This window comes from Salmo trutta, chromosome 20, assembly GCF_901001165.1.
Source record: "Salmo trutta chromosome 20, fSalTru1.1, whole genome shotgun sequence".
NCBI classification, from domain to species: Eukaryota; Metazoa; Chordata; class Actinopteri; order Salmoniformes; family Salmonidae; genus Salmo; species Salmo trutta.
This window is the reverse complement of record NC_042976.1, coordinates 4,518,300-4,530,706: the sequence shown is the minus strand read 5'-3', so window position 1 is coordinate 4,530,706 and position 12,407 is coordinate 4,518,300. Positions and strand designations below refer to the sequence as shown.

Below are 12,407 nucleotides of genomic sequence, written 5' to 3'. Positions count from 1 at the left end.
CTGTTTCGCTGCCAGACAAGGCTCATAACCTGAACCAAAGTTACTCAAAGGATCTTATAATATGGGCCTAGATCTATATATTGTTTTTAACTTGTGTGTGTTTTTTTTTAAGTCTTTTAAGTGTTTCCTAAATGTAAGCAACTATTTTTAGCACTTGAAGTTAATAAAGTATTTTATTGTTGAAATGTGTTTGTATTTTTTTTTTTTTGACGCACTACCTCACTGCTTTAGAACATGGCTACATTCACATGTGTTCCAATGTGAATTCTTTAAGAGATGGATCTAAGGTCTAAGACTGTGAACGATGTATACGATGAAAAATCCACTATTTCAAATATTGGAACATAAGACTGAAAAGAGACAGTGGGTCACAAAAGTACCTGAATGAATGTCCATACAGGGAGCAACGGGGAGGGGGTAGGAGAATGTCCAGAGGGGTAGCAGCTGAAGGGGTAGAAGAATATCCATAGGGGTAGTAGCAGAAGGGGTAGAATATCCATAGGGGTAGCAGCAGAAGGGGTAGAATATCCATAGGGGTAGCAGCCGAAGGGGTAGAATATCCATAGGGGTAGCAGCAGAAGGGGTAGAATATCCATAGGGGTAGCAGCAGAAGGGGTAGAATATCCATAGGGGTAGCAGCAGAAGGGGTAGAATATCCATAGGGGTAGTAGCAGAAGGGGTAGAATATCCATAGGGGTAGCAGCAGAAGGGGTAGAATATCCATAGGGGTAGCAGCAGAAGAGGTAGAATATCCATAGGGGTAGTAGCAGAAGGGGTAGATTATCCATAGGGGTAGCAGCAGAAGGGGTAGAATATCCATAGGGGTAGCAGCAGAAGGGGGAGAATGTCCATAGGGGTAGTAGCAGAAGGGGTAGCATATCCATAGGGGTAGCAGCAGAAGGGGTAGAATGTCCATAGGGGTAGCAGCAGAAGGGGTAGAATATCCATAGGGGTAGCAGCAGAAGGGGTAGAATATCCATAGGGGTAGCAGCAGAAGGGGTAGCATATCCATAGGGGTAGCAGCAGAAGGGGTAGAATATCCATAGGGGTAGCAGCAGAAGGGGTAGAATATCCATAGGGGTAGCAGCAGAAGGGGTAGAATATCCATAGGGGTAGCAGCCGAAGGGGTAGAATTTCCATAGGGGTAGCAGCAGAAAGGGTAGAATGTCTATAGGGGTAGTAGCAGAAGGGGTAGAATGTCCATAGGGGTAGCAGCAGAAGGGGTATACCGACCCGTAGCACTCACGTCTGTAGCCATGAAGTGCTTTGAAAGGCTGGTCATGGCTCACATCAAAACCATTATCCCAGAAACCCTAGACCCACTCCAATTTGCGTACCGCCCTAACAGATCCACAGATGATGCAATCTCTTTTGCACACCACACTACCCTTTCCCACCTGGATAAAAGGAACACCTATGTGAGTATGCTCAGCGTTCAACACCATAGTGCCCTCAAAGCTCATCAATAAGCTGAGGACCCTGGGACTAAACACCTCCCTCTGCAACTGGATCTTGGACTTCCTTAAGGGCCGTCCCCAGGTGGTGAGGGTAGGTAACAACATATCCACCACGCTGATCCTCAACACGTGGGCCCCTCAGGGGTGCGTGCTCAGTCCCCTCCTGTACTCCCTGTTCACTCATGATTGCACGTCCAGGCACGAATCCAACGCCATCATTAAGTTTGCCATTGACACAACAGTGGTAGGCCTGATCACCAACAACGACGAGACCGCCTATAGGGAGGAGGTCAGAGACCTGGCCATGTGGTGCCAGGACAAACAAACTCTCCCTCAACGTGATCAAGACAAAGGAGATTATTGTGAACTACAGTAAAAGGAGGGTCGAGTACGCCCCCATTCTCATTGGGCTGTAGTGGAGCAGGTTGAGAGGTTCAAGTTCCTTGGCGTCCACATCACCAACAAACTAGCATGGTCCAAACACACCAAGACAGTCGTGAAGAGGGCATGACAAAAGTCTCCCTCGGCATCGTTCTTCGACAAACACAGAAGGTTGTAATATTGAATTCAATAGATAAAAAAAACAGAGCGAGAGAGACTCCCAGTTCCTTAATGTTACCATTGGCTACAGCCAAAAACATGAAGTTACTGGCAGTCTCTCTCTCTCCTTCTGTCTCTAGTTTCTTCTATTGAATTATATGTAGCCTAATATTTAAACACATCATATTTTGGCTCTATATTCTATATGTAATAGTAATTAACCCTTAGGATGGGGGGGGACACTTATAGTTGCAATATAAGTAGTTAGGTGTCACGTCCTGACCAGTATAAAGGGTTATTGGTTATTGTAGTTTGGTCAGGACGTGGCAGGGGGTGTTTGTTTTATGTGGTTCGGGGTTTGTTGGGTTATGTCTTATGTAAGAGGGGTGTTTGTTTTATGTGTTCCGAGGTTTTTGGGTATTGTTCTGGTTTTGTATTTCTATGATTTTCTAGGTTGTGTATTTCTTTGTTGGCCTGGTATGGCTCTCAATCAGGAACAGCTGTACATCGTTGTTGCTGATTGGGAGTCATACGTAGGTAGCCCTTTTTTCATCAGTGGTTTGTGGGAAGTTGTTTTTGCACTGCTGTGCGTGAAATATAGCATGTGCTGTAGCATGGAAGCCTGAGAGGCAGCCACAATAAAAAAAAATTGGGGGGCACACAGGTAGTTTGGCTGGGCCAGGGTTGAGTCCCAAGCCAACTCCCCGTGCTTACCGGAGGCAGCATGATACTGGTCAGGCCCCGTGCTATGGGGTGATGCGCACGGCGTCGACGCCGAGCATTCACAGGCCAGTGTGCTCAGTGCCAGCGTCCCGCATTTGCCAGGGGGAAGCGGGCACCCAGCCAGTAGGGGTGGTGCCAGTCCTGCGCTCGAGACCGCCAGTGCGTCTCCACGGCCCAGTGTATCCTGTTCCAGCTCCTCGCACTAGCCTTGGGGTGCGTGTCTCCAGTCTGGTACCTCCACTACCAGCCCCACGCACCAGGCCTTCAGTGCGTCAGCCCAGTCCAGCTCGTCCTGCTTCTGCTCCTCGCACTAGCCCTGTGGTGCATGTCCTTAGGCTGCGCCTCCTAATCCAGCCCCACGCATCAGGCTTTCAGTGCGCAGTCCCCGTCCAGAGCTTCCGGCGACAGTAACCCGTCCAGAGCTTCCGGCAACAGTGCCTTGTCCAGAGCTTCCAGCAACAGTGCCTCGTCCAGAGCTTCCGGCAACAGTGCCTCGTACAGAGTGTCCGGCAACAGTGCCCCGTCCAGAGTGTCTGGCAACAGTGCCTCATCCAGAGCGTCCGGCGACAGTACCCGTCTAGAGATGGCCCACAGTCTGGAGCCTGCAGAAACGGCCCACAGTCCGGAGCCTGCAGAGACGGCCCACAGTCCGGAGCCTGCAGAGACGGCCCACAGTCCAGAGCCTGCAGAGACGGCCCACAGTCCGGAGCCTGCAGAGACGGCCCACAGTCCGGAGCCTGCAGAGACGGCCCACAGTCCGGAGCCTGCAGAGACGGCCCACAATCCGGAGCCTGCAGAGACCCACAGTCCGGAGCTTCCGGCAACAGTAACCCGTCCAGAGCTTCTGGCGACAGTGCCTCGTCCAGAGCTTCCGGCGACAGTGCCTCGTCCAGAGCTTCCGGCAACAGTGCCTCGTACAGAGTGTCCGGCAACAGTGCCCCGTCCAGAGCTTCCGGCAACAGTGCCTCGTCCAGAGCTTCCGGCAACAGTGCCTCGTACAGAGTGTCCGGCAACAGTGCCCCGTCCAGAGTGCCTGGCAACAGTGCCCCGTCCAGAGCGTCCGGCGACAGTACCCCGTCTAGAGATGGCCCACAGTTTGGAGCCTGCAGAGACGGCCCACAGTCCGGAGCCAGCAGAGACGGCCCACAGTCCGGAGCCAGCAGAGATGGCCCACAGTCCGGAGCCAGCAGAGACGCCCTACAGTCCGGAATCGGCGCAGCGAGAGTCGCCCTACAGTCCGGAACCTCCGCAGCCAGAGTCGCCCTGCAGTCCGGAACCGGCGCAGCCAGAGTCGCCCTACAGTCCGGAACCGGCGCAGCCAGAGTCGCCCTACAGTCCGGAGCCGGCGCAGCCAGAGTCGCCCTACAGTCCGGAGCCGGCGCAGCCAGAGTCGCCCTACAGTCCGGAGCCGGCGCAGCCAGAGTCGCCCTACAGTCCGGAGCCGGCGCAGCCAGAGTCGCCCTACAGTCCGGAGCCGGCGCAGCCAGAGTCGCCCTACAGTACGACGCAGCCAGAGTCGCCCTACAGTACGACGCAGCCAGAGTCACCCGTTGCGAGGGTCCCCAGTCCGGGGTCGACGGAGAGGGACCTCGCTCTAGAGACGTTATGTGAGTGGGGTGAGCCAGGGGTGGAGCGGGGTCTGCGTATCGCTCCTGAGCCACCTCCGTAGGGGGGAGTATTGGGAAGGGGGGGTGTTGCAGAAGCACCGTCGGTGACGGTGGCCACCCTCCCTTCCCTTCCATGTAGTTTTGGGATAATTTTTTTGGGGGGGTTGTTTTTGTGAGGTGCATCCGGGGTCTGCACCTTTGGGGGGGGGGGGGGTACTGTCACGTCCTGACCAGTATAAGGGGTTATTGGTTATTGTGGTTTGGTCAGGACGTGGCAGGGGGTGTTTGTTTTATGTGGTTCGGGGTTTGTTGGGTTATGTCTTATGTAAGAGGGGTGTTTGTTTTATGTGTTCCGAGGTTTTTGGTTATTGTTCTGGTTTTGTATTTCTATGATTTTCTAGGTTGTGTATTTCTTTGTTGGCCTGGTATGGCTCTCAATCAGGAACAGCTGTACATCGTTGTTGCTGATTGGGAGTCATACTTAGGTAGCCCTTTTTTCACCAGGTGGTTTGTGGGAAGTTGTTATTGCACTGCTGTGCGTTTGTGCGTTTTCTTGTTTTGTGTTTTCAGTGTTCTAATTAAAAGTTAAAATGAGCACTCAACCCGCTGCGCCTTGGTCCATTTCATACGACGACCGTTACAGAACTTCCCACCACCAACGGACCAAGCAGCGGGATAAGGAGCTAGAGAGGAGTTATTTTGAGTCGTGGACTTGGGAGGAGATTTTAGCCGGAGAGGGACCATGGAGGAAGGCTGGAGAGGACCGGGACTGTTATATTGGAACACGACTAGCATGGAAGCCTGAGAGGCAGCCCCAAGACATTTTTTGGGGGGGGCACACAGGTAGTTTGGCTGGGCCAGGGTTGAGCCCCAACCCTGGCCCAGTGTTGTGGTGTATCTCTTGTCGTGATGTGTATTTTGTCCTATATTTGTATTTTTAATCCCAGGCCCACGTCATCGCAGGAGGCCTTTTGCCTTTTGGTAGGCCTTCATTGTAAATAAGAATTTCTGACTTGCCTAGTTAAATAAAAGGTTAAATATCTTGTTATTTTTTTTTTATGCTGCCTGTGTGTGCTATAGTGTGTAATCAAAATCCCCTCATTGACCCTTCCTAATGACACAGATGAGGAGTTGATTCCAAAAGTGTCACGTGATATTTCCAGAGCGAGATTATTAGGCAAAGTCTCCAAACACTCGATGCCTCTGTGTTTCCAAGTGAAACATTTCGTCGTAAACCAGTACAGTACAGTTGTTACACAGTAGCTCCATACATGGCTATGGAGCGGGCGGTGAGGCAATAGAACTGCTGTTGGGATAGTGTGAAACATTGCGGAAGTCCTTTTTTTTAAATGGGGAACAACGCGAGCACTTCCTGTACAGTTGGTTTTAAGACTACTAAACACAAAACATCGCTGTTGGCTACTGAGGTAGTGTTGCCATTTACACACATTCGTTACATTGTATCGCTTGAAGCGTGGATTTAAGGACACGCACTGATTCGAACTGGAATGCTTTTCACCGGAAAGAAGAAGTAAAAGTTTGTATCCGTGAGGGGTTTGGCTGAAGTGGTTGGAGTTAACATGCACATGGTGTGTGGGACGTCGCTGTATCGTCATTAGAACGACTACAAAGAGAAAGGGGAACTCATCACAGTAGTGTATTATCTCCACACATACTCAGTTATTAAGACTAGCTACTCCACTGAGGACTTCAAGATGGGACGACTTGGCACACTTTGTATATCTTTGGCTTTGATCCTGCCTTGTTTACAATGGACAACTTGTTTCAATCTGGATATTGACAAGCCCTATGTATTCTCTGGACCTGAAGGAAGTTATTTTGGATTTTCAGTGGATTTCTTCCAGCCAGATGCCAAGCAGTAAGACTGAGTTTTATATAATATAATAATGTTTGGGATGTCAGATTTTTTTAGAATTAAATGTTTCATACTTTTATTTAGTTTATTGAATGACATAGAATTATGTTAATTGACATACAATACATAGTTTTGTATATTTTCTATATAAAATATATGTGGACACCACTTGAAATGAGTTGATTAGGGTGTCTCGGGCACACCCGTTGCTGACAGGTGTATTGTAAAAATGATTGGTGCTGAATCCGGAGAAATTTCGGACAATGTAAAAAAAAAAAAACGCCCGTTGGTCACTAAATCCGGGTTTCCGCCTGAAGGGCCATGTTAAAACGGTTGGCTGGTGAGCCCTCACCGTCTGGGCCCTCACCTGCTATATACTTAGAACTGATCTGTCCTGTTAGAACATGATGTTGAGGCTCATCACTGTACTCTTGATAGTCACCACCACACACACACACACACACAGCTGTTTAAATTATTTTAAGATGTTTATATGATTTTTGGTAAATCTGAAAGACATGGAATCATATTGTTGTGGTTATTTCGAATTCACGCATAACATTCAGACATTTAGTGTTACTATCGACAATAAAAAGTCGTCCCCCCTTTCCGGAAAACACTCTTACTTACTGGAGTGGGTCGGTACACTGTCCAAATGCACATTTCCAAGAACTTTGATTTGGTTGGGAATGGCAGGGATATGATTGGTGAGGGATAACTTAGGTAGCCTTAGCAGCCAAACTAACAGGACTTAAGGGCAACTGAAGGGACTGTGAAAGAAAGAGATGGACAGGAGTAAGGACAGACTTGCATGTATACAATCGAGCACATAGCCATGCAATCTCCATAGACAAACACGCACAGTAGAATGGCCCGTACTGAAGATCTCAGTGACTTTCAACGTGGCACCGTCATAGGATGTCACCTTTCCATCAAGTCAGTTTGTAAAATTTCAGCCCTGCTATAGTTGACCCGGTCAACTGTCAGTGCTGTTATTGTGAAGTGGAAACGTCTAGGAGCAACAACGGCTCAGCCGCAAAGTGGTAGGCCACAGAACGGGACCAGCCAAGTGCTGTAGTGTGTAAAAAAAAAAAAAATGTCTCCTCGGTTGCAACACTCACTGCCGAGTTCCAAACTGCCTCTGGAAGCAACGTCAGCACAATAACTGTTCGGCCGGAGCTTCATGAAATGGGGTTCTATGGCCGAGCAGCCGAACACAATCCAAAGGTCACCATGCGTAATGCCAAGTGTCGGCTGGAGTGGTGTGAAGCTTACCGCCATTGGACTCTGGAACTGTGGAGTGTTCTCTGGAGCCCCACGAACGAATCTGGGTTTGTCGGATGCCAGGAGAATGCTACCTGCCCGACTGCATATTGGCAACTGTAAAGTTTGGTGGAGGAGGAATAATGGTCTAGGGTTGTTTTTCATGGTTCGGGCCCCTTAGTTCCAGTGAAGGTAAATCTTAATGCTACAACATTCTAGACGATTCTGTGCTTTCCAAATTTGTGTCACCAGTTTGGGGAAGGCTCTTAACTGTTTCAGCATGACAATTCCCCTGTGCGCAAAGCGAGGTCCATGCAGAAATCTGTGCCTGCACAGAGCCCTGACCTCAACCCCATAAAACAAATTGGGGATGAATTGAAATGCCGACTGTGAGCCAGGCCTAATCGCCCAACATCAGTGCCTGACCTCACTAATACTCTTGTGGCTGAATGTAAGCAAGTCTCCGCAGCAATGTTCCAACATCTAGTAGAAAGCCTTCCCAGAAGAGTGGAGGCTGTTATAGCAGCAATGTTCCAACTTCTAGTGGAAAGCCTTCCCAGAAGAGTGGAGGCTGTTATAGCAGTAAATGAGGGGACCAACTCCATATTAACGCCCATGATTTTGGAATGAGATGTTCAACGAGCAGGCGTCCACATACTTTTGGTCATGTAGAATATTTATTCTATGTATCATGTGACAGTCTTGTTGTTGACCCTAGTAGGCTCCAGTAGAAGAGGAAGTCAGGTGATGCATGTTTTCTTGTATTTATTTATTTATTTAAGCACATTTCTCTTCTTCAGGTCAAACATTCTTATAGGAGCTCCCAGAGCCAACACCTCCTCAGCTTCCACAGTGGTGGAGCGAGGGGCAGTCTATACCTGCCCATGGCAGAAGACTAGTGACTGTACCCAAGTACAATTTGACAATACTGGTGAGTACAGAAGGTCCTATTACTTTAGTATCCCGTTCATCGATTTCTGACGTTGTCTGGTATCTATATCTGTATTGTATCTATATCTGTATTGTATCAAACAGGGAGGGAACACAATGAGTTGATATCCAAAGTGAAGATCAATAGACTCAGTCAAGGGTCATTTTCATCAGTGTGGGGGGTTTTGGACATTTCATCAAATGTATGTCAGTCAGATATGTGTCTTTCCATAGGAGGACACGAGGACTACAGTTCAGTAAGCACAGGCAAATGTTGTCTCATGTTAGGACTCATCCAGGAATGTAGGACGCCTATTTTGGAATGTGCCGACATGCTCAATGTTAAGTTTGAGACAGAGAGACAGAGACGGAGAGACAGAGACAGCGGGGAGGGGTGAAAGAAAGACTTCCATCACCTTTAAAGGACTGTCTGCTCTGCAGAATAACAGACGACATTAGTCATTTCCCTTGATGAATCATCCATTACAGACAGATATGTATCAAGGTGTTTAGTAATATCTACACTACAGCACTTCCCTGCATTTTATGAGTTTGACTCAGCACAAACTTAACAAAAACACACAATACAAAACCAAGCCCCGTCAATGACAAACGCTCATTCAGTCAGCCACTGTAATTAAGCTATTTTGGGGGACATGAGGCTATTTTGCAGTTTATTCTGTCCCAGATCTCATTGACATTCTGTGTCTGTAAGAGGTACAGAGGTAGGCAGCCCAAAGTTAGACTAAGGGCTTGTACAAAATGGCACCCTATTCCCTATATGGTGCATCAAAGGGCTTTGGTCAAAATAAGTGCACTATGTAGGGAATAGGGTGCCTTTTAGGATGCACTGTAAGGTGGTACAATGAGCCAAAGATCCTCTCAGGAACCCAACCACAACCATGTGGATGACCTCCCTCCCCATCCAAACCAATGGCCTTCCTCTCTCTCTGGGCTCCAAGTCCCCATCCAAACCAATGGCCTTCCTCTCTCTCTCTGGGCTCCAAGTCCCCATCCAAACCAATGGCCTTCCTCTCTCTCTCTGGGCTCCAAGTCCCCATCCAAACCAATGGCCTTCCTCTCTCTCTGGGCTCCAAGTCCCCTTCCAAACCAATGGCCTCCATCTCTACCTCCTGTGCTATTTACACCGTTCTCTATCAATACAAGTTAATTTGGTTAATCGATAAGAAGTTAATTTGGTTAATCGATAAGAAGTTAATTTGGTTAATCGATAAGAAGTTAATTTGGTTAATCGATAAGAAGTTAATTTGGTTAATCGATAAGAAGTTAATTTGGTTAATCGATAAGAAGTTAATTTGGTTAATCGATAAGAAGTTAATTTGGTTAATCGATAAGAAGTTAATTTGGTTCGTCGATAAGAAGTTAATTTGGTTCGTCGATAAGAAGTTACGTTTGGTTCGTCGATAAGAAGTTACGTTTGGTTAGTCGATAAGAAGTTACATTGTTTTGTTTATTGTGATTAATAGGCAACTGCAGAACAACATATTTTTCCTTATATAGACAGAAAATAGACAGACTAATTGAGTTCCAGGAGCCAAATGAGTATTAAAGTCTGAACCACACTAGTCTGTTGGGGAAAGTCTGAACCACACTAGTCTGTTGGGGAAAGTCTGAACCACACTAGTCTGTTGGGGAAAGTCTGAACCACACTAGTCTGTTGGGGAAAGTCTGAACCACACTAGTCTGTTGGGGAAAGTCTGAACCACACTAGTCTGTTGGGGAAAGTCTGAACCACACTAGTCTGTTGGGGAAAGTCTGAACCACACTAGTCTGTTGGGGAAAGTCTGAACCACACTAGTCTGTTGGGGAAAGTCTGAACCACACTAGTCTGTTGGGAAAGTCTGAACCACACTAGTCTGTTGGGGAAAGTCTGAACCACACTAGTCTGTTGGGGAAAGTCTGAACCACACTAGTCTGTTGGGGAAAGTCTGAACCACACTAGTCTGTTGGGGAAAGTCTGAACCACACTAGTCTGTTGGGGAAAGTCTGAACCACACTAGTCTGTGTGACTTGGAAACAGGTTCAAAGCTACATGCAGATATATTTCCATGTGATGTTTTTTTCCCATATTATTCCTACCGTTGCTGCCATTTCTGATGGTTTGCCAGTCAGTGCTTCAGTGACCTGGCCTCGTAATTATACGGGAAGTGACGACATTGCCACAATGGGTGTCTTTGTGATGGCTGATCTGTTTCTGCAGACTGTGAGGGAGGCTGTCTCAGTCAGGGGTCTAGGTGAGTGTTTCTGCAGACTGTGAGGGAGGCTGCCTTCAGTCAGTGGTCTAGGTGAGTGTTTCTGCAGACTGTGAGGGAGGCTGCCTTCAGTCAGTGGTCTAGGTGAGTGTTTCTGCAGACTGTGAGGGAGGCTGCCTTCAGTCAGTGGTCTAGGTGAGTGTTTCTGCAGACTGTGAGGGAGGCTGCCTCAGTCAGTGGTCTAGGTGAGTGTTTCTGCAGACTGTGAGGGGAGGCTGTCTCAGTCAGTGGTCTAGGTGAGTGTTTCTGCAGACTGTGAGGGGAGGCTGCCTTCAGTCAGTGGTCTAGGTGAGTGTTTCTGCAGACTGTGAGGGGAGGCTGTCTCAGTCAGTGGTCTAGGTGAGTGTTTCTGCAGACTGTGAGGGGAGGCTGTCTCAGTCAGTGGTCTAGGTGAGTGTTTCTGCAGACTGTGAGGAGGCTGCCTCAGTCAGTGGTCTAGGTGAGTGTTTCTGCAGACTGTGAGGGGAGGCTGTCTCAGTCAGTGGTCTAGGTGAGTGTTTCTGCAGACTGTGAGGGGAGGCTGTCTTCAGTCAGTGGTCTAGGTGAGTGTTTGTGCAGACTGTGAGGGGAGGCTGTCTCAGTTAGTGGTCTAGGTGAGTGTTTCTGCAGACTGTGAGGGGAGGCTGTCTTCAGTCAGTGGTCTAGGTGAGTGTTTCTGCAGACTGTGAGGGGAGGCTGTCTTCAGTCAGTGGTCTAGGTGAGTGTTTGTGCAGACTGTGAGGGGAGGCTGTCTCAGTCAGTGGTCTAGGTGAGTGTTTCTGCAGACTGTGAGGGGAGGCTGTCTCAGTCAGTGGTCTAGGTGAGTGTTTCTGCAGACTGTGAGGGGAGGCTGTCTCAGTCAGTGGTCTAGGTGAGTGTTTCTGCAGACTGTGAGGGGAGGCTGTCTCGGTCAGTGGTCTAGGTGAGTGTTTGTGTTTGTGTCCAAGCAGCCAAGGGCCAGGGGGGGAATGACTGTAATTAGTTAGTCTGTGCTCAGGGGGTTTTCTCCTACATGGCCATTACCGAACTAGCTGTCTTACCACATGTCCTGGAAATCTTCCTCCTGATCTGTTATTTCATCCACTGTCCCAGTCAGTCCTTGTTTTCCCAGCTCTGTCGGTCCTGGTTTTCCCAGCTCTGTCGGTCCTGGTTTTCCCAGCTCTGTCGGTCCTTGTTTTCCCAGCTCTGTCGGTCCTGGTTTTCCCAGCTCTGTCGGTCCTGGTTTTCCCAGCTCTGTCGGTCCTCGTTTTTCCCAGCTCTGTCGGTCCTGGTTTTCCCAGCTCTGTCGGTCCTGGTTTTCCCAGCTCTGTCGGTCCTCGTTTTTCCCAGCTCTGTCGGTCCTCGTTTTTCCCAGCTCTGTCGGTCCTCGTTTTTCCCAGCTCTGTCGGTCCTTGTTTTCCCAGCTCTGTCGGTCCTGGTTTTTCCAGCTCTGTCGGTCCTCGTTATCCCAGCTCTGTCGGTCCTCGTTATCCCAGCTCTGCCGGTCCTCGTTTTCCCAGCTCTGTCGGTCCTCGTTTTCCCAGCTCTGTCGGTCCTCGTTTTTCCCAGCTCTGCCGGTCCTCGTTTTCCCAGCTCTGTCGGTCCTGGTTTTCCCAGCTCTGTCGGTCCTGGTTTTCCCAGCTCTGTCGGTCCTGGTTTTCCCAGCTCTGTCGGTCCTGGTTTTCCCAGCTCTGTCGGTCCTGGTTTTCCCAGCTGGTCGGTCTGTTTCCCAGCTCTGTCGGTCCTGGTTTTCCCAGCTCTGTCGGTCCTGGTTTCCCAG

The 12,407-nt window shown here is 49.0% G+C and overlaps 1 protein-coding gene across 1 annotated transcript in view; it reads left to right on the top strand.

The window, feature by feature from the left end:
- The first annotated feature begins 5,665 nt into the window (after positions 1–5,665).
- itgav (integrin, alpha V) overlaps positions 5,666–12,407 on the top strand; it is a 75,487-nt gene continuing 68,745 nt past the window's right edge. Inside the window, exons 1-2 of the mRNA XM_029702065.1 lie at positions 5,666–6,206; positions 8,267–8,397. Of these exons, the coding sequence (XP_029557925.1) occupies positions 6,043–6,206; positions 8,267–8,397 (295 nt within the window). The 5' untranslated portion in view covers positions 5,666–6,042. The remainder of the gene's footprint in view (positions 6,207–8,266; positions 8,398–12,407) is intronic.